Source organism: Tamandua tetradactyla, chromosome 6 (genome assembly GCF_023851605.1).
Source record: "Tamandua tetradactyla isolate mTamTet1 chromosome 6, mTamTet1.pri, whole genome shotgun sequence".
Classification (NCBI taxonomy): Eukaryota; Metazoa; Chordata; class Mammalia; order Pilosa; family Myrmecophagidae; genus Tamandua; species Tamandua tetradactyla.
In genome coordinates this window covers 56,081,603-56,108,702 of record NC_135332.1, presented here as the reverse complement: position 1 = coordinate 56,108,702, position 27,100 = coordinate 56,081,603, and the positions used below count along the sequence as shown (strand labels likewise).

Below are 27,100 nucleotides of genomic sequence, written 5' to 3'. Positions count from 1 at the left end.
CCAGGAACAGCTTCTTCTCCCCCATCCCAGGGTCCCACCCCCTACCCCCCAAAGAGGTGGCCCTTGTTTACAGTGAGGACTCGGTCACTGTGTCTCCGTTTGCTGAAATATAAACCGTAGCGACCCCAGACTTGTAGAGATTTTTATGTGTTTGGATACATCTGCTGTGTGGGAAAAAAAATCTACAAAAACCCTAATTTTGTATATATTGTATTTTTACTATTGAACTGTATTCTAGTGGCTGTTCATGCTCCAAGACTTTAGGTATTGAGACATGAATACTATCCATGTAATAAGCACTTGCCTGGAATAAAATATAAAACTGAAATAAACCTGCACTGAAACCTGAGATGGAGCTGCCAGCTTGTAGCATCTGGGTCGTTTTATTGCAGAAGGAGGCAGACAGTCTGTTAGAGAAAGACATCGAGCAGCAAGCTGCTGGGGTTGCCCAGCCTCACCTGTAGATGTCAGGGACACAGCCCTAAATAACCTCCATGCGTGTCAGTTTTAGAAAAATATCTTGGGACCTTCTATTCTGATTCCAACACTTAACACGAGCCCTGAAAATTGCAGTTCTGGCCTGCCTTATACTTTTGCAACACCTTATACTTCCTCAAACCATTTTTACAAACATTATCCTGTTTCATCTCTTAACAGCCCAGTGATGTAAGTTGAGAAGTAGCCACAATTTGGCAGGAAAGGACACAGGTTTGAGGCAGCTGAGTGACTTGTTAAGGGCTGCTTCCCCTGGCATGTGCCACCCCTGTCCTGTTGTGGAGTCTGAGATAGGACTTGGGTCCCTGAATCCAAGAAAATGCCAGTGGGGAAGGTAGAGGGGAATGGCCCCAGGGTCTGGACACAGAAGGGTGAGGGGGGGGGTACACTTCTGGGGTAGTAGTTAGGACAAGTCACCTAGAGTGTTCATAAAGCTGTTCGTTCAGGGAAGGGAACCAGAAGGGAAAGAACCAGGAGGTCAGGGGCCAGAGGCATGTTCTCAGCTCTGCCGGCAAATCTGGGTCCGCCAGCTGTCTCAGGCACGGAATGGTAAGGGAAAGAGGTCAGGCTGGCCCAGGCAGCCTAGTCTTGCATTTTTTTAACTCGACAGCAACTGCCTGGCTCCCAGGCCCATACAGGGAAAGAGAACTGACTCAGCTTCTCTTCCTGGGTATGGATTGGGGGTTACTCCTGGGGAAGGGAGTGGTGATGCGGAATGTTTTGAAATTTTGTTGTCTAAAGAAAGGACCAGTCTCTGGGAATGGCCACTCAGTCCCCTTCCCCATTGCCCACAGCTCCCTTCACGTGTGAAATGCTGGCTCCCTCTGCTGGTTGCTCCAGGGAGTGCTGGATCATTTCCTGAGCCCACTCGGTGCCAGCACTGTGCCTGCAGTTGGGACACAGATGAAGCCCTCGCCCCTGGGACCCTGAACCAGAACACCTGAGATTTGTTACTGTGGCTTAAGGTTAGGTAGAGACTCTCCTCACTGTACTCAAAGATCAATCCCCCAACTCAGCTGAAGACTGCAAGGGAAGGGTCTGTGGTCAGAGCATCAGAAAACAAAACTCAGATATGAATCGAGTTCCAGGTTCCATAAAAGAGAAAGACTGACTTTCTGGTGTTCTGAGGATTAGCTGAGACGGGGTTTGTAGCACCCCGTTGGTGCTGCTTGCTCTTCCTACTGCACTCAGATTGCCCCCTCCCACAGCAGGGGGCTGTGGGATTTTCTGGTCCAAAAGCCCTGGGAGGAACAGCATTTCCAGGCAGAGCAGGGGAGGGATGGAAGTGTGTATGGACTTATCCAGGCCCTTGGGTGAATTTTTTTTCAGGTGGAGTCACCAGCAGAATTCTGTCAGCTTCAAGCAACAGAATGACAGCATGGTGTTCCCCTGAGGGGCTTATAAAGTTGGCTGGTTCCCTGGCCCCAGAGCACCCAGGTATCACCTGGTTTCTTTGCCTGGGCCACTGTGGGTCACTAGTCTGTTCTCCCTAACAGTTAGTCCATCTTTAAGGACATGAGCTGGGCCAGACAGGCAGGCTGACTCCTCTGATGTTTAGTTCCATGTGACAACAGGCCCTGAAGTCCAGAAAGCCTGTGTCCACTACACCAGACAGGTTGGGTGACTGGAGCTCTCTATCTGAGGTCATAAGTGGAGCACTGGTGGCAGAAGAGCGGCACTCCAAATAGGGTAAAGGCAGGAGGTGAGGACCTTTCCCCCCACTCAGCAGTGTTGACTCCCCTTGGCCCCACCCCTCTGCAGCCTCCTCACCCCTGCCTGAGGCAGACACCTTACTGAGTGGGAGCCGAGGAGCCAGAGGGGGAGGAGTCTTCACCAGGGCTGGAGCAGGGGCAGATGTGTCCTGGGGGCACCGGAGGCTCCTGGGGATTCCCAGCCAAGCTCCTCTGGCTCATTCCTGGGTTCAGCCAAGAGCAGCAGGCAAGCTGCTGCTTACCTGGGTGCTCTGGGGCCAGGGAACCAGCCAACTTTATAAGTAGGGGGATCAGTAGGGAGGTGGGACAGGAACCTACACTCTGGTTCACCCAGAGGCTGGAAAGGCCATTGGTCACTCTGAGTTAGGACTGTGAATCCAGGGTGAAGTTCCCCCCAGACTGCCTCTGCATACTAGGGGTCTGGCTATCATCCCCACCAGGTACCCCTCTCCTGGAGCTTTGACTCTTTGTCCTCCTTGCACTGTAGCGTTCGACTGTAGAGCTTATAGAACACCTCAACGCACTGTCACCGACTGTCCAGTGTCAGCACCCCCAGCAGCCCCCAGAGCCTTGAGTGTTGCCAAATGCTGTGTTTATTGGTCTGTTACACTGAAGAGTAAAGTTTCTGAGCCAAAAAAAACACACACAGTCTGCTCCTCACAAAACCACTGAGTCACTAAGGCAGGCATACAATGGCCACCCATGCTTGGTGGAGGCCGAGGACTCGTGTATGATAGGGGACAGTCATGGGGCAGGCTGTCCCACAAACAGGCCATGCAGAACCTGGGGCAGTGGGAGATGGGAAGGCTACGCTGGATGCAGAAGGGCTGCTGGGCCCTTTTTTTTCACAGTTCTCAGATGCAGGAACTCTACCAGATCCCAGAAACTGCTGGACAGACCCAGCCCCTGGGCAGATGAGACCCAGGTGGAGGGGAGAGTAAAGGAACAGAGCAAGCGACATGCCTAAGCTGGGGGTCAGGAACTGGGCCCTTCCTAGCACTCCAGTGAGTGAGGCTCCTTCAAGGGAAGACCCAGGACCCATTACCCCTCAACCCCAGTGATTCAGAAGATGCCTGGGGTGGCGATGGGCTGCCCCAGAGTTGTGGGGCCTGAGGAGGCTGTGACAAGTTTGCCTTCCTAAGGAATCACTCTAGGATTCCTCTGGAAAGCAAGTGCCCCTACCACTTTCCATATCATTGAGCTAGCTAAAGCATCATGTAGTTTTCAGGGGTGCACCAAAGCAAGGGCAGAGGAGCAGTGTATGGGGTGAGGGAGTGCAGGGAGGTCACCTCAGGTGGCCAAAGGCAGTGGTAGTGCTGCTGAAGTGGGATGCCCCCAGCCAGGGCCTGCATCTTTTCTGGCTGCCCCAGCACCTCAGGGGAGGGCCTAGAAAGCAGTCCAGAGCTCCTGTGCCTGGGGCACGTGCCAGAACTGGAGGTCCTTCTGGCTGCCCCGACCGGGACTGGTACATATTCATGGGGCCTGCGAAGGGGCTCTTGGAAGAGAGATGGCCCAAAGCTGCCTTGTCCCAAGCAACCCTCACTAGGCACGGCAACTATAGCCTCTGCTAACTTTAGGGCCCCAGATGACTTGGGAGAGTCTAGGCAGAGGCTGCAAGGGGCAGTGAGGCAATTCCTGGCTGTGGGAGAAAGGAGTGTTGCAGGTGTCCCCCAAGGCAGCAGCTCCCTGAGGCTGACCCCTCCCAGCCCGGCCCTGATCTGAGGGCATCCTGGGCCCCAACCTGCCCTGCAGGCCCAGCATGGCTCAGAGTCGGATCCCAGGCTCACAATCACTTTGTTATGAACACAGTTGCACAAGCAGGGTCAGCTGGGGGGCCCCTGCACCTCTTCTGCTGGGCCCAGGGGTCTGGAGTCCAGGCCCTGCAAAGATGCCGCCTCCCAGCCATGGCCCTCATTTGTTCTCTATGAGCATCTGCACTTTGTGGACAAGGTCCCGGGCAATCCGCAGGATCTCCTGGGCGTCGTGATGCTCAGCCCGTTCTGAGGGAAACAGGGATAATTGTGGGGAGGCCCAGAGAGCGGGCATTAGGCTGGGGGGAGCCCCACGGCTACCACCCCATTCCATTCCCACCTGCTGGACTGTTGATGCCCTGAAGATGGAGAAGGGACCCTGGCATTCTTGAGAACCCTCCCCTCCCCGCCTAGGCCAGGAAGACTGGACCAGCTCGTACCATTGAAGAACTTGATGATGTCTGTGAAGTCCATGTTGTTGTCACGGATAATCTCGCGATAGGTCTCTACGAGGGCCAGGGCGATGAACAGGACAAAGTGCTCCGAGGAGATATGCCGGGCTGCCCAGATCACCTCCCACACAGCAAACACATCTTCGTACAGCAGCTCTACAAGAAAGCGAGGGGGTGGCTGAACAGAGATGGCCTGGCTGCCACGGTCCTCTGGATGGTGCCACGTGGGAGTCAGAGCCCCTGGGGGCCAAAGTCCCAAGACTCTCCTCATTACACTCAGCTTGGCTCAACAAAGGGGACTACAGAAGCCCACCCATCTGCTAATTTCTGCCCACTGGGCTCCCAAGACTCCACACCTGCCCTTCACCTCAGCCAAAACAACTCTGCTTTTATGTGCTCAAGTTTTATTTGAAAGAAGTTTTGAAGACCCTTGCCTTAGAGTAGTGATTTTCAGCTTTAGCTGCAGCTTGGAATCAACAAGGGAGCTTTTAAAAGCACCAATGTCCGGCACCCACATTTAGTAAGTCTGGAAATGAGGCACTGGTCCTTTTTAAAAGCTCCCAGCATGCTTTAAAAGTTCCCACTGCCCCTGACCTCCAACCCCACAATCCATCCCACCTCTTACCTCTCTTAAAATCTAGGAGAAACCAGCGGTAACAGAAGTAGAAGTGGGTGTAGTCTCCATTCTGGTGCATCAGTTCAAATAGCTCTGAGTCCAGGATCTGGCGAGGGTCAAGGTGGGGAAAGGCACAGGGGCTCAGTAGTGCTGCCTCTCCCCTCCACCCTGCGCCCTGGGTGCCTGGGCTCCCCAAAGACCCAGCTGTCCACTTTACCCTGCTGACCCGCCACCCCCCACCTGAGCCCTGGGCACTGTCCTCTCTGGTTTCCTCAGGTGGGGCCGCACTCTGCTGCCATTTTTCTCTAGGTGTACTCTAAAATAATGCCATTTCTGGGTGTTTGATTTCCTCACCAACCCACCACTCACCAGCACTTTCATAGGCACATGTGTTCACATATTCAGACTCCTCCTCAACTTGTAACATTGAAAAAATGCTCTTCCTAAATGAATTCTACTTATCTTTCCAAGGGGCATTTTGGGAGTGTCCCCGGGCCTCTCTGCGGATGAGGCACAAGCCCGGTGGTGTCAGATTATGTGCCCACAAGGGCCACAGACCTCACCTGGATGAGGGAGCGCATGTTGGCAAAGTGGGTGTCCATGGTGCCCCCACTGGGGAAGTTCTGGCTCATCCTCCTCATAAGGTGACTGAAACAGCTGTAGGCTAGCTGATCTGGGGGGAGACAGGAGGTCTCTCCTCAGTTCCCCTAGCTGACCCCAGCCCCCAGGGCAGACTCCTCACTGCACTGCGCAGGGGATATCTGAGACCAGAGGACAGAGCTGGCTTACACTCCCACTACTCCAGACCCAGCGGCCTTCTCTTCTTTCTCCAGCTCTGCTGACCCAGTGCCAACACCATTTTGGGAGCCCTACTCTGGAGGCTGGGCCTGGGGTCCCCCGTCCCTCACCATTGTCAAGGATGACCAGGAGAGGTGCCAGCAGGTCACACATGCCCTGCACGTAGCCCATGTCCAGATGCTCCCACACGTAGCTGCAAGGGTGGGCACAGTCACTGTGGGTGTTCCCCATCTCCTCTCCCTCAGGGTCTCAGGGGTGGGCTTGAGGGGCAGTTTAGGGAAAGGCCCCAAGAGCAGCCTGCTGCCCAGGAGTCTATTTTCCCCACCCTGAACGCAGGCTGGGAGTGCAATGGGGACCAACCCACAGCCCCAGTCCTCATCCTCAAGGCAGTGGGGACTAGGAAAGAGAGGCCCTGCACAGGCCATTTCAACTTGGCTCTAGGGGCAGGGGGGACCCTAGGGCAAGGAAAATCAGGTAAAGCTACACACAGAAGTGTGCCAAGGTGGGTTCTGAAAGATGGCTAGGAATGAAGAAGAGTGGGGTAGGGGGTGGTGCTGCAGGGAAAAAAGGCTCCAAACAGAGGGAGCCAAGGGAGGTGCAGGCACAGGGGTGAGCAGCAGGTGGCCTGCAGGGTCTGAACTATCACAGGGCCACCCCACTGCCCTCCTCGATCCTAGCCCCACAAAAAGGCACCTGCACATGATGTCTCGGAGCCTCTCGAGGTTGGGAGGTGTAAAGTACCAGTAGTTGCGGTCACATCTCTGCACATCTTTGTCTATGCGATGCAGATTTAAGGCCACGGTGTCCAGTAACTCTATCTGGAAGAGTAGAGGCCCCTCAGGGGTGAGACTGGCCAGCCCCTCCCAGATTGGGGGCAGGGGGTGATAACCAAATAGAGAAATGCAGCAATGACATGGGATCAAGGGAACTCAGAGAACAGATTTCTCTGGGGATGCTGGAAAGAGGGGCTCAGGGCCCACCTCTGCAACCATCAGAGCACCCCCACCTTGTACCCACCAGCCCTTTCCCCGGAGCTGTGGGATGCCAGGAGGGCCCCTGGGCAAAGCTCAGCACAGAGCCTGGGAAGGTGCACGTACAGTATAGGCTGCAGCGCACACAGCTGCAAGCTCCTCCCCTGCATCCAGCTTGCCGGCCCTTGAGGCATCCTCGTGGCTGGGTTCTTGAACTTCAGCAAAAGCAAGGGCTAAAGGCCCATCAGGGCCTTCCTCTCCAGTGCCATCCTCCTCCTCGAAGCCCACACTCTGCCCCTCATCTATGCTCGACTGGATGCCTGAAGCCACAGAGTAGTTGCGAGAGGATGGGAGTCCTGAGTCTGGAGAGTCAAACTCTACTGACTGCTGCTGCTCCACCACAGCGGTGCCCGGGGTGCTGGCTCCCAGATCTTGCTCCAGCTTTAGCCCTGAATCTTCAGTGTCCTGGGGTCCTGGGGGCTCCAGGTCATCCACAGAGATAAACACCTGGTGGTGGGTGAACAAAGATGGTGGGGCTCACACCTGCACTCTGGCACCTTCCCTTGGCTCCTGCCTCCTCCCTGGAGTCAGAACTGAGCCTCAATGAAAATTTTTGTCCCTGCCCCATTCTCCCACTCCATGGCCCCAGCACTGCCTCTTCTGAGCTTGGAGCTTTCTTCTCTGACCCATCCAAGCAGGTGGAAAGACTCAGCCTCCTGACAAACATGAACACCCTGACTTCAGCCCTACCCAGTTCCTCCTCATGCCCAGACACCCAATGGCCATGGCCAGTTTGAGCTCTCATTCTCAAATACCTCAAGTCATGAGATGCCTCAGATTAGGGGCACTTCTTTAGGGCTGTCAGAACAACCTGAGGGAATAGCAGGCTGGAGGTTTTAGGAAAAACAAGTTGTTTCTTCCTTATGTGCAGTATTGAATGGCATTAGAACAAGGCAGGAAACTTCTCTAGAAAGTACCTACTCAGTTATATTAGTGTCATTCACGCTGAGGAGAGTAAGAAATAGAAGGAAATATATTCTATTGATTGAAAGCTCCCATCAGCATGGACAAGTCACAGGGAACCAAGAGACATTTGCTTCTCCATGTAAGGAAAGGGAGGCAGAAAGTCATTTTCACTTCAGACAAGGAGCATGCAATGCCAGGTGAGTAACAGGTGGGCCACGGTTCTGGGGTTGTCAAGAGCCCCGGGCTGCTGCTGTCCTTGAGCTGAGTAGTGGGAGCACCAGCACAGATTCCAATTTTTACAAAACTCAAAGCCAGAGAGAGAGACAATAGGGAACCATTCATGAATGGGGCGTTATTACTAACAGAGCATGTGGAAAAGGAGAGTTTGTCTTGGTAATTCTATTTCTTTAAGTCTTGCTCCAACTTGAGTTTTCAGATAATATTAGTAAGCACTTATTAAAGTAACATGAATACACACTATTTAAAGGGGCAATTTTAAAGTGAAAAATCTCAGTTAATAGAACAGTGTCCATGAAAATGAAACTTCCTATCAGTGCTGGTTGGGTTAAACAACTTAGTTTAGAACTTGCTGTTCATGGAAACGCAGGGGTGATGCCAGGGAGGCATGGTGGGCTCTGGGCTCATGGGTGATAGGAAACATCACAGTGTGTGTGTTTCCAAGAGGGATGGGACTCTTGCCAGTGGACACCAGCAGGACCTCTCTGAGTGCTCCCCTTACCCCTGGCAACAGCTTCAGGTAAAGCCTCTAGAATCAGAGATATTAGAGCTTGGAGGAGAAACTGAGGCCCAGAGATAGGAAGTTTTTGTCCAGATACACACGTCTTATTGGTAGTAGAGCTGAGACGAGAACCCAAGCCTGCCTATTCCCAGCCTTGAGGCCCCTTTCCAAGGAAGGAGGCTTCCCTAAATCCCTCCTAATCCATCTTTTCCAGCTAGTCCATTAAGACAGAACACAGATTCTACACACACACAGTTAACATGTGACATCTGTGTAGCACGCTCTACTTCTCAAAGCAAGAGCACGTTCAGGGCCCTGTTTTCTTCCTACAGCACCCCTAAAAGACAGGTGTCCCATTTTTTCAGATGAAGAAAATGATAAATAGACCCTTTCAGCCTTTCTTCCAGGCCTCCACTGCCAGCATTAGAGGGGAGGCCAGTGCTCAGGCCTCCTGCAAGAGAACAGCGGTGACCCTCCCCAGCCCCCAGCCCCTCTGGCTCACGTCGTTGCTGATGGTGGAATCTCGGTGGATGAGGCGTTGCACGTGGCTGTCGATGCTGCTGCCCGACGACAGCTTGGTGAGCACAGCTGGGTGAGCCTCCTGCTCCCGCTGCCGCACCACCGCCTCACATGCCTTCCACTCTGCCAACACCCGCCGGTACCTCGTCGCCACCACGGCATCCACCTGTGCTTGGGCCACATTGTGATCATGGGGTGTCAGGGGGCCGGTGCACCAGACCCTCTACTTCAGGGTCTGGGACAGCTGGAGACTAGAGCAAGGTCTCAGCGAGAATGCTAGGGTCACTCTGCTCACTTCTTCCTCTGCCACATTTCTAGTCAACTGCGAAAGACCTGAAGTTTCGGAGGCCCCTGCCTGGGCTGCCTTACTCCAGCTCCCCCAGCTCCCTTCCCCCCCCCACCCCCAACCCCAAACTGGTTCCCCTACCTGCTCCATCTCCTTCTTGCTCATGCCAAACTTGTAGTGGCCAAGCAGAAAGGGCCAGATATCCTTACGGATCTCGTGCTCCACACCTCCATAGTAAACTTGCCGCAGCAGCTCCAGCTCTTTATAGTTCTGAGGGACCCAGAGAATAAAGACTGTGCAGCCCCCATGGCCCCTCTGGCCTAGCTGGGTAAGCCCCATCCCACGGAGCGCTGGGGCTGAGCTGAGGCAGGAAGCTCAGTCACTGTGCTGAAGCCCAGACAAATCCTCCCTCACACTGCATTAGAGCTGGATGAGTTCTGTCACCCCTGCTTCCTTATAGGGCAGGAATCCGAGCCCAGAGAGATGTAAAAATTTGTCCAAAGTCACAGAGCAATGCAGAAGCAGAAGGGATTGCCGGTCCAGCACTCCTTCCAAGTAAACTTCCTGGCCCTAGTCTAATATGCTGCCATGGCCTGGGTTACTCCACAGCCACTAGCCCTGGCCCATCAATCCCACAATTCCAGAATGTCTGTTCCATCTATGAATGCTGCTCTCAGAGCAAGCTGATTTGTACTCACTGCTGCCCACTGGCCCCCCAACCTGGCCTCTGGGAACTCCAGGGTGTGCACCTTTTTGTCCTTCTGATACTTGCTCCACACATCCTTGGTGAGGCCACCTGTGGCCCCCGGGGGCTGGTCAGGTGGGATAATGTTATGATGCACCAGTGCTGACAGATGGGTCCGTACGGTGGACAGGTGGCGGCAGTATGCCAGCCCTGCGGGGGGAGCCAGGAGGCTGTGACCATGTACCCCCCCACCCCCACCATTCCCCGGCCCCACGCTGCCGGCCTCAGCCCACACTCACAGCCGTAGAAGGCACGGGACACGATCTGCCTCTTCATGCTCTCACACAGTAGTCTGAGGGGCAACCTGTGGAGACAGCTACGCTCAGGGGGACAGGGGACTGATGTGGGAGAAGGATGAGAGGAAGGATGGCCCCAGCAAGGGGGAGGGCAAGTGCTCAGGTGGGTGCAGAAAGCAAGGGCAGGCTGCCCGCAGGGAGCCTGGAGAGCAATGCTGACTGCCCACTGGACCTGGCTCCAGGCCTGTACCTACTGTGCTGCAGGTGTTTATCTGAACTGCTCACCTAGCAGGAGACAGGTCGGTACTATGGCCTCCTCACAGAGCTCCTCCCTTTCCTACTAGGGGGATGCACACACACTAGGGCCTGGGGAAGCAGGGAAATGTGGCTGGCATGACAACCCCTGAGGCTTAGGAGCACCCTGGAAAGTGGTATGCAGAGCCAGAGAGCCAATACGGAAAGTTCTCCCTACCCTATAAGCCTTTCTGACCGTGGCCTGCCCAGTGAGCTCCCTGCCCCTCACTGCCTGAGGCCAAGGAGGTGTGGATGAGACAGCCCTGCACTGGCAGAGGTGGCAGAAAGGCAGGGAGGCCAGCGGGTAGAGGCCCAGGAGATTGTAGTACAAGGCTCAGGATCCAGAAGCTGGGGGAGCCTGGTCCCCAACCACGCAGGGGACCCTGGGTAACCGACTACACTATAGTGAATCTTGGCTTCCTCATGGGAAAACAGAGAGAACCTCCTCAGGGCATCAGGAAGAATAGGTAAAAGAATGAAGTAAAGGACAGAAGAAGGCACCCAACAAGAGCATCCAGTGCTGGCCAAATGAGCCCCACGCAAACACCATTCCCTCACAGTGCTGGCACGTGGCAGATGCACAGGCATGAACGTCTGACAGGAGGCTCCAGGTCACCATCGGAAGGGGGCTCCCATGCCTTGAGGACCAACTATTATGCCAGGCACAGTCTGGGCATGCCCAGGAGTCATAGCTCATCTAGTCCTCACAACCACCGTAGGAAGCAGATTGTATGATGCCCATTTCACAGGTGAGGAAACCGTGGCAAAGAAACAAAGGCTCATAAAGACTCAGTAACTTGTCAAAGTTACATGGGGAGTGATTAATAGAAGTAAAAATTTGATTCCAGGTCTGTCCAACTCCAGAGGCCACCCTGTCAGGCAAGTGACACAGCCCCCAAGGACAGATTGACACAGTCACATGAACAGACATGGTACCCGGGAAGCTGGGGTTCTGGGCCCTACTCACTCACCGGTCGGGGACGCAGTTGCAGTGACTGGGGATTGTATATGGGGAGCTGTTGAAGGAGCAGGAGAGGCAGGAGGAGCCCTGGTTGCATAAGGGCTCCAGGTGCCAGGCTGGCAGGCTGGCCCCAAAGCCCTGCATCTCGATCATGTCACCAGCATCTGAGGACAGGAAGGGGCCATGGTCAGGGCCTGGCAGGACACCCCTCCCAGCACCCTGCAGCACGCCCACCTCTGTGCCTAGAGCTGCAGCATGAAGTCCCCTGTTGGAAAACCACAGGGATGGTGCCTGCTTGTCCCAGAGCCCAGATATGGAAATGGTGGGAGACAGGGTGCCCCAACACCTCCCAGCTTCCATCAGGTCTAGAAGGGGTTGGCAAGGTCTCTCTCTGCTTGTGAGAAAATACTCTGACCCAGTTGTGGAAGATCGCATCTGTCTGTCTCACTTTATTCTCTACCAGCAATGGAATAGACGCTCACTTTTCTCGAGGGAAGTGAAAGAAAGAGAAGGAACAACAAAGGCCTAAAATGCTGCAGACTAGTTGGCCTTAAAGGACTATGCTTGGTCCCCGTGGGCAAACTCTGATATGTGTAAGGTGTCTGAAATGCAGCAAACTTTGGACCCTCCTAGGCCAGGGGCGTCTCTACTGATAAAATTTCCCAAGGGATCCCAGAGACCCCTATCCTGGCCTACAGACCTTGTTCTTCCGAGGGGCTCTAAATCTGGTGGCCTGTGGTTAAGGAGGAGCAGTGTTCCCTGCCCAGGCCATGTCCTCTGCTGCCAGCCCTTTTTGAGTTCTTCTCTGTTCTCACTTAGCTTAACTACCCTTGGCATGGTGGCTTCCTAGAAACATACCAGTAAGCTGGATGGAAGGGTAAAGTTGCCAGGGCTGCAGGCCACTAAGGGGATGGGGTGGTGGCTGGGCACAAAGTCCCATCCAACAAGTGCCAGTCACAGAAAAATGGGCCCAGGTCAGCCTCGGAAAGATGACTCCTTGGATGTGTCTACACCACCACAGACAAAGCCTTCACAGCCGGCCTAGCTTGTCTGAACCAGAACTCAAGACCCCTGACAGCTTCCAGGGCCCAAGAAGGACAGCCCCTATGGGGGACTCTGGAAGGTCCAGGGAGACACAAGCATGAAGTACAGTGAGAGCAGGAAGTAAGAGGTCTAGGAGATGATGCCAGAAGGGAGGGAGAGAGCTGAGAAGAATAAAGAAGCAAAAGGAAAGAAAGAGTCGTGCATGCGATGAGACTTCAGTCAGCAGGTGTTTTTTTCAGTGAATCCAACGTGGTCCTAGCTTAAACTTGGCCCTGGTCTGCTATGAGTCCGGAGCCAATCTAGGCCTGGGCTTTGTGGAAGCCAGACTACAGCTCTGGGAGCGCCTTGGTGGAGAGGGCTGAACCACACCCATGACCCCCTGACTGCTGCCCTGCCTTGGCCCTGGGGCTCTCTTCCCAGCCCAGCTGCTGGGATTTGGGTAGACATCTGGCTCTTCAGCTCCACCAGGAGACAAATTAAGGGAATACACTTGGGGAGGAGGGGCTGGGGCCCTGAGAGTGAGGGGTTGCAAGCCAAGATTCTGGGAAGGGGAGCGGGGTGGGAAGGTGTGGGGGCAGGGCAAGAGTCCAGCTCAAGGCCCTGCAGCAGGCAGAAGACAGGCCAGTCCTGGGGAGGAGCCGGGGTGGGGGCAGGCCCAGCCAGGAGCGGGGCAGGTGGGAGGCAGGCAGGCAGCCAGTGGGCAGGGGATGAAGGCGGCAGGGGCAGAGGGCAGGGGGCGGGCACCCCAGGAAACAGGCTCATGCTTGGCAGGGGCCCAACCAAGGCAAGACTCCTGGGTCAATGCTCTTCACCTTAATTCTCCAGGAAGGAGCTGAATAAACCAGCGGCAAACACTGTCTCTGAATTAACCCAGTACAGAAATTAGAGCTCTGGAGTGACTGGGCAAGGGGCAGCAGGCTGGAAGTGGGGAGGGGTGTCTGCCTGGTCAGCTTTGACTCTGACGCTCTTCTCTGAGCATGAGGAAAGTTTAAAGCCAAACAATCAGGGTGGTGGAACCCCACAGCCCCCGAGATTCCGAGTGAAAGGTGCCTGACCTGGAGCAGAATTAGAGTGAACAGCATCTCTGCTCAGTGAGGGAGGCAGCAGGAGAGGGAGGGAGGGTGGGGGGAAGACTGGACACCCCCACCACTTGATTCACATGCACAAGTCAAGCATGTTGCAGGCCTGAAAAGCAACGGCTAGCAGAACGGACTCAACAGTGTTGTCATTATGGATTGGAATGGAGGTCGGGGAGGCCACCATCCCTTCTCCCCAACCAACTTTTGATTCTGCTCTCATACCTCCTCCCTTTGCCGAAGTATTGGGGGGCCCAGAGCTGCATACTGGGTTGTTCTGACCCCTGAGTTCCCCAAGAGGATGCCCAGATAACCCTTGAGACCTCTGGACCCCATGGGACTGGAGGCTTCCCTGATCCCAGAGGCTTCAGTCCTAAGACAGGTCAGGATGGGGTTTTCTATGCCCAGGTCTGCCAAGATGACGGCTCTGCTAGGCACCTCCAGCCTGACTCCCAGGTTGTTCGTGGGGTGAGGAAGGGGCTCCAGGGCCTCCCTCAGAGCTTAGCCTTCCCAGTCTGCTCAAAGTCACTTAACCTATAAAAAAAGCATCAGCCCCCAGTCCAAGGTTTGCAGGGAACCAGGTGGCAGGCCTGTGTGTAGGCGATAAACACTCTAAGTGGGACTCCACACTTCTGGTCCAGGCCTAATGCCTCCTATTGGAAGGGATGGGACAGAGGGTAGGCACAGGGCCTGGGTGAGAGGGGCAGCTGGTAGGACTGTTCTAAGGGTGTGTGAGATTGTCCAGTGCCACAGACTCCCCGCAGGGATGGGAAGATCCATCAGTATTGGCTTGGGCCTCCTTGGCAGAACTTTGTAGAAGCATAAGGGGAGTGTTACATATTTTTAGACACCCTCTGCAGGGGCAGGGTAGGGAAAAAGCAATTAATTCTGTGGCATAGGAATACATAGGGATGAGGAAGTAGATCATAAAGTAGGAAAGCACCCCTGCCCTACAAGAATTGGCCTCAGCCCTTTCATAACCAACTTTCCTGTGACAACCCTGGCCTGGCCCTCACAAATCCTCTGGTTGACCACCCTCCAGAAAAGAGTAGGTTTCTTCTCCACCCACCTAGCGTTGTGTCATGTTGTTTACAATGAGGAGAGTCTCTGCAGTTGTACACTCTGGGCACGTGAGGGCAGGGGCCACTGTCTCATGTCCCCAGTGCCTTGCCCAGTACCTGGTACAGATGAGGAAACTGAGCTTTGGGGTGGTAAAAACTTGCGCAAAATCACATAGCCAATCAGGGGCACATCTGGGACAAGAATTCTTGCCATGCTCTAAGCCTGTGTCTCGTGCGTGGATACCACACTGCAGATATTTCTGAATTTCATGCTAAAGCGCTAGCCCATGCCTGCCAGAGCTCTCTGACCTCCTGGAAAAACTGAACACAGGGGTCTCTTTCCATGTGGCCCCCGACTCCTCTCCTGAGCCCCAGAACTAACTGTCCTATACCCTGCCCAGCCCCAGTTGGGGCTGGGACTTCTGTCCTGTTTTCATTAAGTCAGGGTTTGGAGAGAGGACCCAGGGACTGGTCTTCCCAGTTAGCATGAGGAAAAGAAACCACTGATTTGGGTTTGCTAGCATGATCCCCATGAGGAAATGGGGGTAATCCCAGACCTGTCAGCAGGGATTCCTCTTGCCTCTCGGGACTGGAAGCCTTCTCCTCGCTGCCTGCTCTGCGTATCTGCCCTGCTTCCAGCCTGTGCCTGTCCGGCCTCCTTTGGATCCTCTCTGACCTGCCTCCTGAAGGAAGGGAACTGCCTGGCGTCCCAGTCCCGTAATGCCAACACTGCCGTTTGAGCCCCTGTGGTGTGTGGCAGGTGGGCCCAGCGGTGGTGGGGGGGGGGGGGGGAACGAGGTGGGGCAGGGGGGATAAAAACCTTTCATCGGATTGGGAGCTGTGAGGTTCCGCGAGCAGATCATTGACAGCATCGCGTGTAGTTTATCCTCCTCGTCCTCATCATCGTCCACCGAGGCCGCACGGCTGGCCGCTAGGTGGTGGTAGTTAATAGTGACTGCTCGGAGAGAACAGCGAGAGAGGCAGAGGCGTGAGGGCCTGTGGGGCAGAGGGCCCAATTCCCTCCTAGAGGCCAGTGGAATGGAGATGGGGAACCGTGATCCTGCAGGGCCTAGAAGAGGGGAAACTGGGGGGGGAACTGACAGCTCTTCTGATGACTTATTTGGGGGTGGTGGGATATAGAAAAGGTGAAGGGGTGGGAGGTAGCTCTGGGGCTTGGAGGAGGACCCTTTAGGAAGAACAGAAGAGAGAGAAATGAGATGGGGAGCAAGGGCGGTGAAAGGAAATGTGTGGGCCCACCCAGTCGCTCTGAAACCCCCCAGTTCTGAGCAAGGCAGGCCCCACGCTGGCAGACAGGGCCTGATCATCCCTCAGCTCCCATCCAGGTTATGCTGAGCCAACTCTTCAGACCCGCTCTCTAGAGTAAATTCAGTCTTCTCCTCCATGTGTTTTCCTGGAGCTACTCCAAGGACCTGAGCTACTCATCTAGGTTTTATCCTGGCTGTGCCCTGTCCCACCCTCTGGGGAAGTGGTACTTGAACAGCGAAATGACTAGACTTGGGAAATGCCAAGGGTGGGTAGCAGAGAATGAATAATCTAAACCAAGCGACAGACACATTTAAATGCGGCTTTGCAGACACATCCTGGCAAAAGATATGGCTCCTTGTCAGGCACGAGGGGGCAGAGGGAGTCCCCACGTCTTGTGTCCTCCAGCTATGGCTGTATATGTAGTCTGGATGATCTCTCTCCTACCAAGGAGATGATTTGTGGGTTGTATTGAGCTTCTCCTGAGTTGGTACAAACTAGGCAGTTTAGGGGGCAGGCTGCCTGGCTGACAATAAATGATCTGGGCTGGAAAACACCCGGACCTTATCTGTAGGAAAAGTGAATCCGGCCCAGAGAAACCTGTGGGTGGCAGCCGTACTCCAAACAAAAAGGAGACTTCTGGGTGGTAGGTACTGACCGCTCTGTCTCCTCTGGCCCAGGAGTGTGTGCCCAGAGCAGGAGCAGGGTGAGCCACCCTTAGGCTCGAGCACCAAGTGTCTCGATCTTCTGAGGCAACATCCCTACTCAAGCTAAAGTAGGGTGGTCAGCAGCCGGCCCAAGGAGGGCTCTGGCTCTGGTGGGGTCAGCAGACAATTTTCACCAGCCAGGAAGCCCTGACCTTACCCCAGGCTGCCCCATGGAGGCCAGGCAGCAGGCAGGGAGAAATGGAGAGTTCTTTACTTTCTATTTCTAGTCTCTACATTTTTTTCCCCCTGGGGCAGGGCACGAAAGGATGATGGGAGAATATGGCAACGCTGCCTGGATCTACTAAACAAAAGTCTTGGGGAGAAGAGGTGAAGAGAGAGGTGGGAGAAGATAGCCTGGTAGAAGAGCAACTTTTCAGAGGGATGATTTGTGGGTAAAAGGTCCATCGTAGAAGCTAGATGATGAACGTCTTGCCTTAACCTGGCCTGGTCAGCAGAGCCTACCAGCGTCCCTCAGCCTCCCTGGGTATCTCTCTCTCCTCCCTGCTGGGTGGGGGTTGGAACACTCACTATGCTCGTGCCGGTGGCCCGGGTAGATAATCCGGAACACGTAGTCGGTGGCCCGCCCCATGCCCATCTCCTCCATGTCCAGACATCGGGTGCTGCTGCGTTTCCGCAGCCTGGGGAACACCTTCCCCTGTGGAGGGCGAGCAGGTGGTCAGCCTGTCCTGGCAGAGTCCGATCCCAGGTCCCATGCAAAGCTTCTCAAGAGCCCACATGCACATTCCCCCTCCGCCCCCCCGGAACCTCCCAAGCCCTCGGATACCTTTCCCTGTTGGGTCCAGAGTGGGGGCTCCAGCTGTCCGCGAGGCAGGAGCCCATTCTCCAGGCAAGACAGAAAGGACAGGAGGTGTCCTCCCTGGGGGAAGTGCAGTGGCGGCCTCTGGATGCCATCCTGGCTCACCAGCACGAGTGTGCCACCGCTCTCTGTGGGGTCAATGGGCCCAGTGAGGCTGTGGCCAGGTAGCTTCTTGAAGCCTCCCATCTGTCACCACAACCCAGGTGGCTGGCCAGCCCTTTGCAGCTCTGTGAGGCAGGTTCCCCAGGCTGCATATGAGAGATAGTCAGGCTGCAGTGTGGCCCAGGAGCCTTATTACCAGGAGATGGCAGCAGGAGGATGAGGTATCGGGGGCCCCGCATACAGCTCATGGCTGGGAAGACAGCATCTCTCTCCTCTTCCCACCCCTGTGCCCAGATCAGGGGAGGCTTACTTTGCTGGTGGCAATGGATGCAGACGATCTGACTGAAGGGCACAACCAGGGCATAGTCCCAGTAAACGCTGGAAAGGAACAGATGGGTGTCACCTTGTCCCCAGATCTTCCCTCCTGCCCTTGTCATCTCCTGATTCCACCACCCCTCGAAACTGAAGCTTAGAAGGCCCAGAGCCAAGAAGCAACTTCAGCCAGCCATGGCCCTCAGAGTCCAGTGCTGTCCTCATGGCAATGCCAGCTGCCTAGTGCTTGGCTCAGGCAAACACCTTCATGCCCAGGCCTGGCTTAATCTTAGAGAGCTTGGACGTCTCACCAGGTGGCCTGTCCTTGCCATTCTTGGCAACTAGATAGGAGTAAGGTCTGTCTCACTGAGAAGGCTGGGTCTCTCCATGGCCCTGCCCTGTGGGGGGACAAGCCCTGGTTCACTTCCCTGGCTCCTGGGACCATGTCCCAAACTCCCCACCTCTTCTCCAGCTCTGAGTCTCCCAGAGTGCCATTCATAAGCTGGTTGGGGGTCCACTTCAAAGTCAGGCTCTCTGCAGACTGGTGCAGGGAGAGGTAGCCAGGGACAGCTTCCATGTCTTCCTTCTTAGAGCAAGGAGACACACCAAAAGATACAGACAATGAGGGCTGAGGCTCCCACAGTGGTAAGAGCAGGTGAGGCCAAGACAGATAATCATGGGGGCCTGGGCTGGGGTTGGGCAGAAAGACAGGGAGACTTTTTAAGGTCCATGTAGCAGATAGGGGCCTTTCCCCACCCTGGCTAGCCTGGTGCTAGCAGCTTTGCCCTGTCAGCCTACTGGATGCCAGGCACGTCCTCGGCCAGCCACACCTAGCCAGGTGTTCACCCTGCCTGCTGGCTGCTGGTCCTACTCCTGGATGGCCTGGCCATCAGTGGGCCATAGCAGATGGTACCTCTGGCTCCCGCCAGCTCGGGGCTGGGTATGAGTCATATGAACAAGTCATATGAGCAAGGTGGGGGGATGACAGCTGTTCTCCCTCTGGCTCAAGTCCCTTCAAAAGGAACCAACCTGGCTGCAGGGGTCCCAGTCAAAGGGCCTGGGGATCAGGGAGATGAGGGGAGGATGGGGACTTTAGGGGTATTAAGCCTTCCTACCGGCTGCACCAGCACGTTGTTCTTGCCGTACAGCAGCCGTGTTCTCGAGTTCTGATGCAGGGACTCCACATACTCACGGGCGCAGGCCGCTAGCCGGTCCTCTGAGGCACTGCCACTTGAATGCTGCTTCCGGATCTGCCCAGAAGGTCATGACTTAACCCTGGCCTCTGGAACTCAGCCTCACAGCTGAGAACCCTCAGGCTTTCATGCTCAACCCTTTCTAGCTGACCTTTAAGGACCTTCCTGGCCCCAAATTGTGCTCAGCCACCCTCTGCTCTCCATCATGGACCAGTTCTGTGCCCCTGGTAGGTGCCAGTGTGGGAAAAGGCTCTTCTGGGGTGGTCACTACCTTGGGGCATCTCCAAGACTTGGCCTGGGCCTGAAAGGAGCACAGGGGTGAGCACAGGGGTTGGGGGAGGGACACTTACTCCCAGGGCTGGGCGCTTCGCAGGGGAATCTTGGCGACTTGGGGGACCCCGGATCCGGTGCCTCTGGACCAGCTCATCTGCAGAGGGGTCTGTCCAGTAGTGATTAGCTGTTTTGAGCTTGGTGTACTCCAAGGCACAGGGTCCCACTGTGGAGACAGGCAGAGCCGGCTCCTGACCGTGCTCCCTAAGTGTTGCCCCCTCAGCCACCACTGACCTCTCCTGGGCCTCTGTCCTCCCGCTCACCTAGAAGAGAGGCCAGGATTGGGCCAAACACAGGGTCTGCCAGTAAAGCTTCCTTCTCGTAGAACTTGCTGCCAGGAGAGATGGGGTGACTGGTGGGTTTCCCAGACTCAGTTCAGGGCCATCAAGATCACTGAGCAGGGGTGCCCCACAAAGACCAAGTTTATGTCAGTCCCCAGGAAGGTATGAGTCCACAAGGGCAGGTTTTGTGGGGTGCCTAGTGCAGGTTATGGTGCATGGTCAGATATGTGGATGACTGGGCTGAGGACCTTTTGGGAGGTGAGGGATGGGGCTGTCACCTGCAGCTTTCCACCAAGTACTGCACAACCCTATCCAGCACCTTCTCGATCAGCGCCGTGCGTACCCATATGTGCTTCAAGGCCTGCGGGCTGAGGGCCAGGGCCTTCCCACTGGCAGAACCCTGTCTCCGCAGGGCCTCCTGGCTGCCCCCCGAGGGTTTCCTGCAAAGGAGGGGCAGTCTTCAGGCATGTGAAAGTCCATAAACAAGCCCTGGTTTGAGCCTCCCTGGAGCTGGTAGCACTGGGAAGAGGGAAGCCTAGAAGACTGCCAGGAAGGAATTGGAGACAGGGATAGGGCCTTGTGCCCCCAAGGCTGTGATCCCCCTCATTGCCCAGGCCCTGTAAGAAACAAGGGCCCAGGAAGCCAACCTTTAGACAGGTTGTCCTGGGAAGTAGCAAATGCCAAGTGCAAGTGGCAGTAGGGCTGGGTGGGAGGGGCAGGTCAAGGGCTCACCTGCCCTCGACTTGCTGTTGCAGTTCCTGGACCTTGTGGCAAATCTCCCCAGCCACTGGGCATGTCTTCCCCACCTTGGTGAACAGGGCTGCCATCTTATCACTGCGCAGGAAGCCAGCGGCCCGACGTCTCAGCTGATGCAGGAGGCAAGCCTCCACCGCACCTGGGCCGCAAAGGGAAACAGCACTTGAGCCTGGGCAAAAGGGGGCCACAGGGAACAGCATTCCCTCTCCTTCACATCTACAGAGAGGCAAAGGGGCAAGTGGAGGGCTTCACAGATTCACATAAGCCAGAAGGATAAACTGGGGAAGCCTGACCACCACCCAAAACCCCCCTCCTCACCCCTCTGCCCCTGCCAGGTGGCTCTGCAGGGGCCTTCAACAGGCTCAGCCAGCCCTTCCAGGCCTGTCATCTAAAATGTATATGCTTCCTCTGTGGTATCGTCACTGGGGGGCCATGAAGGCCCCCCTGACCACAGCAGATGGAAAACATGGATGGACCTGCAGGATGAGGGACGCCAGGGCCTACCGTCCAGCAGCCCTCCTGGAGAGCATGGCTGATGTGGTTGCTAAGAAACAGGGCTCTGGAGAAGGAGCTGAAATATTGATGAAGCCGCTGAAAAGACCAGGTCTGACAGCGGTCCCTGAATTATTGATGAGCCGAGCAGCCTGGAGTGGGAGGAGATCTCCATTTCTCATGCTGGGAGTCTTCCCTTCATTCATTCATGTTTTTAGGGGCCAGGATGACTTTCCCCCCTGAAACCTCCTGACTATAGATGGACTCCAAAGGAAAGAAAGAAAGGCTTGGTAGAGGAGAAGAGGGCATTGTCCTGGGCATGTACAGACTCTAAAATGTTAGCAAGTATATGTGGGGGGGAAGAGGGGCTGGACCATTATTAAAGCCCAGGTGATCATGTGACAAGTGAGGAAGGAGAAAGGGGAAGGCACTTGATTACAGTGACATAGTGGCAGAGCCAGAACCAGGACCTAGGGCCCCAAACCCTGGCCCAAGCCTTTTCCTCAATTCATAATGCCACTGTGTATTTAAAAGGGGGGGAAGGGGTGGCGCATGTTCTCCTAACTTCCCAGGTGTTCTTTACACACAGACTGATGACAGCCTGCTGATGGGGGTCAGAACAGGATCAGGATCTCGGCTGGGCCACTATTTAACTCTGGGAAACTTGGGTCAGTGACTTAAAGCTGAGCCTCAGTTTTATCATTCATGAAATGTGGATAATATTTCTTAGGATTGGTGTGAAATGTTAAATGCAATGCAGTATGTAAAATGCCCTGCACAGAGTCTGGTACTCAGAAGGCACCTGGTCCACCTTGGTTCCCAATTCCTCACCACTTTTTTGTTCATTTAGTGTTCTAAGGATAACCTGTCAGAGCTGAGTGTTTGCGAGACCTCTCCTGGTGGGGATACATTGAAAAGAGAATCACAGACGGCCCCTGAGGTGGGTGGAGATGGCCACTGTCTTAGGAATGGGGAAACTGAGGACCTGTCCAGTTTATTTTTCCTAGAGATGTTAGGATAGGGGACCTGGACTTAGGAAATAATCACTGAAAATTAGTTTCTCACCTGTTCTTTTGCCTTCATTTGTATTAAGTGACAGGCAGTCATTGCTATGCTATCAAGGAGTTTGCTTGACCCTCTCTTGGACTGAAATCAAGTCGTTGGAGAGAGAGAGTCCTTGGGGCCCAGCCTGGAGAACCACCGGCTCAGTGGGAGGGTCCTCAGGTGGAAGGAGACAAGGCAGGGTCACACCCTCTCCTGAGGGCCTCCTATGTGCTCTTCCTTGCTCACATCTTGGAGGACTTGACTTTATAGACGCAGCCTTTCCTTCATGGTGTGCTCATGTCAAACGCACACACATACATGTAGACAAGTATGTCTACACCTGCATCATGTATGTATGGGGCATGTGGCGGGATCTTTGGCTTAAGCATCCACAGATTTATCTCCACGGTCTGGAGGTCTGTGTGGCCCTGGGTGTACAGGAGAGTGGCTTTTCGTCCCATTCTTCTTCTTTTGGTCCTGGGGCTGCTGCAACTACAAGTGTACACCTGGGGGAAAGGGATGACCATTTCCTGGGGATGACACCCCCTCCCTCCGCATCCAGAGCTGGGAGAGTAGTCCTGAACAGGACCAGAGTGGCAGCAGGTGGCAGCAGTTCTGCAGGGAATCATGCGCCTCGGTGATGTGACTAATTGCTGGGATAATGAGTCATTAGCCTTCCCACCTTCCCCTGGTGACTGCAAATGCAGTCAGGCTGGGGAGCAGGAATGGCTGCACAGCATTCCCAACCTGCTCAGCCTCAACTACTCTCTCCCAGCCTGAGTCCAGGTAGGGGGGTTCTCTGGGGTGAACGGGGCGGCATACCTCAGCAATTGCTGCAAGTAGGGAATAATAAGAGAAGCTCAAACATCCCGCCCTGACCCCCTGCCCATCCATTGTCCTTAAGTACCTTTTGTGAACCCCAGGCAAGGTGCCAGGCAATGTCTAGGGAAGGAGAAATCTCTCTTATCATTCTACTTTCCAAGCAAATAAATGGCCTTTTATTCTTAACTCAGTGGTTGTATGGGTTCCTTGTTCAGTGACTTTTCAAAACTACCCCTGTATTTCCCCATTACCACTGGGTGTCCCCCTCTGAGAACACTTAAAATTGTGTGCAAAATTGTTGGCATGCCTGGGTGAGTGCTTAAATGGCTTTCAGTTTCTAAAAGGGGCACCCAACCCCCAAAAATGTTTACGAAACCCTGCTCTGAGCAGAAACCCTGACATCCCTACCGATCAAAACTCATGGAGATGCAGACAAACATACAGAGCCATCAGCAAAAATGTCAAACCTTCCTTCTAGCCCTCGGTCCCCAGGAAGGACGTCTCACAGACAGTATTGAGTGGGAGCAGTCAAATGCCTTTCCCAGGTAGAAGGCAGGTTGGCACCTCTTCGCCTCCCCTGACTAGGGACCCAGGGCACCAAGCAGGAGAACTCTGGGGCCTTCCTCTCCTTCCTCCCAGGATCCCCTACCCTGACCCCATTCCCCGGGGTTAAGAATCATGGCCAGAGACACCCATAAGGGCTTAGGCCCCAAATTAGCTGAGCACATCCCCCTTATAGTCAGGCTGTCTGGGCCCTAGACCCCAGCTGTAAAGGCCTCAGGACCCCCATCCCAGTAATTGGGGTCTTGGTGTATGTGGGGTCTCGGCACCATCTACAGCCACTCTGAATGCACCAGGACAAGGGTGAGGCAGTCCTGTCATCATTAGGTCAATTTCATATGGAAAAACATGTGCTAATTATTTAATAAAAATCAGCACTGTTTTGGCCACTGTTTTGGCCACTGGAAAGGCTTGGGCAAATGAATCAAAACAGAGAAACAGGAACATGACTCAACAAGCATAATTCTCTTCATGCCCCACCTGGTCTTCTGGTTATGGAGTTATGGTGGTCAGAGGAGCCCAGGGGTAACCTCCCTGTCATCCTGTTCCATCCCACTGACAGCAAGTCTCAAGAACTGCAACTCTGAGTGGACAAGAGCATAACTTATTTTAAGTCTGGTGCCTTGCTGTGGACAACCCCCCACCCCATTCCTCCCACAAACACCTGATAATGGCATTGTCTTCCCAGGGAAAGGCTGGGAACCACAGGCCCAGACTAACCCTGGGACTCTCTCCTCAGAGCCAGCCTCTGACGTGCCCCTAAAGTTCATTAAGCTGTGGGACTTAAATGCGAATGGGGCTAGAGACTACAAGTGCTAATGCAATCCTTCTCCCACCCCCCCCCCCACCCCCATTTAACCATTCCAAAGGGCCCAATTCAGAATGAAGGAGCCTTTGTTAAGACAGAGGCAGAAGGTGACTGGGAGGTTCTAGACTCCTCTCCTGAGTGGAGAGTGGGGGGTGCTGACTGGTGTACCCCCACGAAGGTGACCTGGCACAAGCAATATGGCAAATAACTGCTGACCCAGGAACCCCTCTCCTGGGAATTCTGTAGCTCTAACTGCACACAAGATTACTCAGTTATAGCAGCACCCACATGTCACCAATAGGGGACAGGTTAGATAAATATGACACATGCACACAACAGAATAACTTACAGCTCTGAAAAATAATGAGGCTGTTCTCTAGGAACTAAAAACAGAAAGACCTTCAAAAGCAAAGTACAAAAGAGTACGGCTATATGCAACCTTCCCATATAGTGGGGATAAATAAGCAATATGATTTTTTAATTAGTATATAAGACTCTGGAAGGTTACACAAGGGGAAAAAGAGGTTAATCTGTGTGGGAATTGGTAAGTGGAGAGAAAGTGGGTAAATGGGGTAAGGGAAGGGAGTGAGACTTTTCACTGTAAACCTTTTCATATAGTTTTTGGTTTCGATCCATGTAAATATATTTCCAATCCAAAATAATAATAATAATAAAATGAATAAGTGACTATCAAACTCAGATACCATAGGTTCTCATCATGAGATGACACCAAATTCTCTCCATTCTGGGGTGAATCAGAACTCACAAAACCCAAGAGGGCTGGGTCTGTGCGGTGGGCACCCACTCCTTCACAGGCTCCCTCAGTAAACAGGGTCTCCCTAATGGTTTCATTCCCTTACCCTTACCCTGTCCCTAAGAGGAGAATCTGGGCTCCGCTAGGGTAGCATTAGGTGAATGAGAAACAATTCAGTGGGTTGGGACAGGCTTAGATATCTCAGGAACCTGCTGAAAATGGCCTAAAGTCAGTGTCTGCCTGGGACATGCTGCAGGGTTGGGAAAGGGTCCTCACTCTGCCCAGGGACCTCAGAAACAGGTCTGGTTCTGCAAGGGCTCCCCATTACTACCCTGGCTCTCAGGTGCATGTCCATTTAAAGTTGTGCTCAATAGATGGACGACCTACGGCAGCCTAGTCCCAGTTCAGCCAGGTCAGCACATCCTGAAAGAATGCTTGAGCCCCTCTGAGCCAGGAGGAGAATGGGAGTTGAGGGAGTGTGGCAAACGTACCCTGCACCCCTACCTTGGGCTCAGTTCACCCTTTTCTACCAGCTAACATCTGCACACTGGGGGACTTCTGTCGTAGTTGCCATAGTCAACCCAGGTGAGGAGAGCTTGGGGTAGGGCCCACCCACAGGCGGCTGGTTTGGACCCTGGACACCACTCAGAGAAGTGCAGGCCCATATTCATCTAACTTGTTCCCTGTCAGTGATATGTAGGCCAAAACTGCAGGGAGAGGAGCAGGCTCCCGGGAGAGAAAGGAATGGGTGGGAGGGGCATCCTTTTCTGAAGTAGAAGCTCAGGGGAGAGGTATGTTTACTCCATTGCCAGAGGAAGTACATGTTTCCTCTGTAGCTAGTTGCGGTGGCAGGAGCAAAGGAGCCATCATCCGGTCTCCTCCCGGCTTCCCTGGCTGCCTCCACTGGAAGCATTTCTATGGTAACTAGGTTACATTTTTTTCTTGGTCTGTACTGGTGATGCTGGCTGTTTGCTTCAGCTTTGGGGGACATTCAGCCTTACTTAACCCCTAAAACAAGAAAGCAACACTCATATCTAGACTTTGGGAGGAGAAAGGGTTGCTCTGATTTTCCGGAATCAAGCAAGTGAAAGAAATGCAATTGCCACTACATGAATACATCTTCCTCGCCCTGCTGAGGATGCAGGTCAGGGTCAGCATGTACAGCCTCCAGGGTGGCTTCCCAGGGAAGCAGGCCAGTGCCAGCTTCTCATGCCATGGTCAGAGGTAAACATACTCGCCGAGCTCGGGGAGGGACCCACCATCTCCCAGAGTGTCTCTGGACACCATAGGCTCACTGTTCAGTGACCTGAGCTGTATCTCCACGAAAGCCAGCTCCTCCTCCATGCCCCAGCATTTCCAGTCTCCTTCCCCAGTAGGCTTTACTATCAACCTATTCTTGGGCCGCACAGACTTTGGACAAGACAGGAAGTGGGTTCAAACCCTGGCACCTATCCTTAATAGCTGTTTGACCTTGGGCAAACCACTAAACCTCTCTGAGCTTCAGCTGCAACTAGAGCAAACAACAGATATCACCTCAATGGCTGTTAGATGATTAAAAGGCACAGCTATGCAAAGGGTGCCTTGACTACTGCCCAGTAACTGAAGGCAGATAAGCCAACTCTAATCCCTTTCTGCCCTGCGCTTCATGTTCATTCCCTGCCTTCTTCCCTCCTGTCCCTGTGAACACACCTTTCTATGTGTGCACTAGATCCCAGCCCCTCTTTACCTTCTCAAGGACAATGCCCCACCAAATGACCCTCTTCTTTTCCTGTATTTTCAATCATTTCCCTATTAGATATGTCCCATTTGTAAACAAACATCCTGCGACTTCTCCAACTTAAAACAACATCTTCCTTAACCCATACATCCCCTTTCAGGTATTACCTCATTTATTTGCTCCCCTTTATGCAAAATTTCTCAAGAAAGTTGTCTAAAATGGCTAGCTCCATTTCCTTCTCCCTATTTATTTTTAAATATTTATTATGGAAAATTCCAAACATCTACAAAAGTAAAGAGGATGGTGTAACAAATTCCCATGTACCTATCACTTAACATAAGCAACTTCAAATCATAACCAATCTTGTTTCAGCTGTACCACCTCCAAACACTTTTTTCTTTACCCTTGCACTACTGTGA

At 54.0% G+C, this 27,100-nt stretch overlaps 1 protein-coding gene across 4 annotated transcripts in view; it reads right to left on the bottom strand.

Annotated features, from left to right (window-relative positions):
• Nucleotides 1-3,982: 3,982 nt before the first annotated feature.
• Nucleotides 3,983-27,100, bottom strand: part of SGSM2 (small G protein signaling modulator 2) — a 38,371-nt gene continuing 15,253 nt past the window's right edge. The window contains exons 3-25 of one of the 4 annotated variants that reach the window (XM_077165514.1): nt 20,460-20,622; nt 20,006-20,167; nt 19,710-19,777; nt 19,467-19,612; nt 19,039-19,173; nt 18,385-18,506; nt 17,922-17,989; nt 17,477-17,637; nt 17,221-17,347; nt 15,543-15,677; nt 15,280-15,405; nt 11,552-11,705; nt 10,290-10,354; nt 10,055-10,200; nt 9,447-9,575; nt 9,003-9,185; nt 6,922-7,302; nt 6,518-6,642; nt 5,935-6,017; nt 5,590-5,699; nt 5,036-5,132; nt 4,399-4,566; nt 3,983-4,207 (exon numbers count right to left, since the gene is read on the bottom strand). In XM_077165514.1, the coding sequence (XP_077021629.1) occupies nt 4,119-4,207; nt 4,399-4,566; nt 5,036-5,132; nt 5,590-5,699; nt 5,935-6,017; nt 6,518-6,642; nt 6,922-7,302; nt 9,003-9,185; nt 9,447-9,575; nt 10,055-10,200; nt 10,290-10,354; nt 11,552-11,705; nt 15,280-15,405; nt 15,543-15,677; nt 17,221-17,347; nt 17,477-17,637; nt 17,922-17,989; nt 18,385-18,506; nt 19,039-19,173; nt 19,467-19,612; nt 19,710-19,777; nt 20,006-20,167; nt 20,460-20,622 (3,143 nt within the window). In that variant the 3' untranslated portion in view covers nt 3,983-4,118. Of the gene's footprint in view, nt 4,208-4,398; nt 4,567-5,035; nt 5,133-5,589; nt 5,700-5,934; nt 6,018-6,517; nt 6,643-6,921; nt 7,303-9,002; nt 9,186-9,446; nt 9,576-10,054; nt 10,201-10,289; nt 10,355-11,551; nt 11,706-15,279; nt 15,406-15,542; nt 15,678-17,220; nt 17,348-17,476; nt 17,638-17,921; nt 17,990-18,384; nt 18,510-19,038; nt 19,174-19,466; nt 19,613-19,709; nt 19,778-20,005; nt 20,168-20,459; nt 20,623-27,100 lie in introns of all 4 variants that reach the window. The other 3 variants (XM_077165513.1, XM_077165515.1, XM_077165516.1) reach the window with 3 other exon arrangements.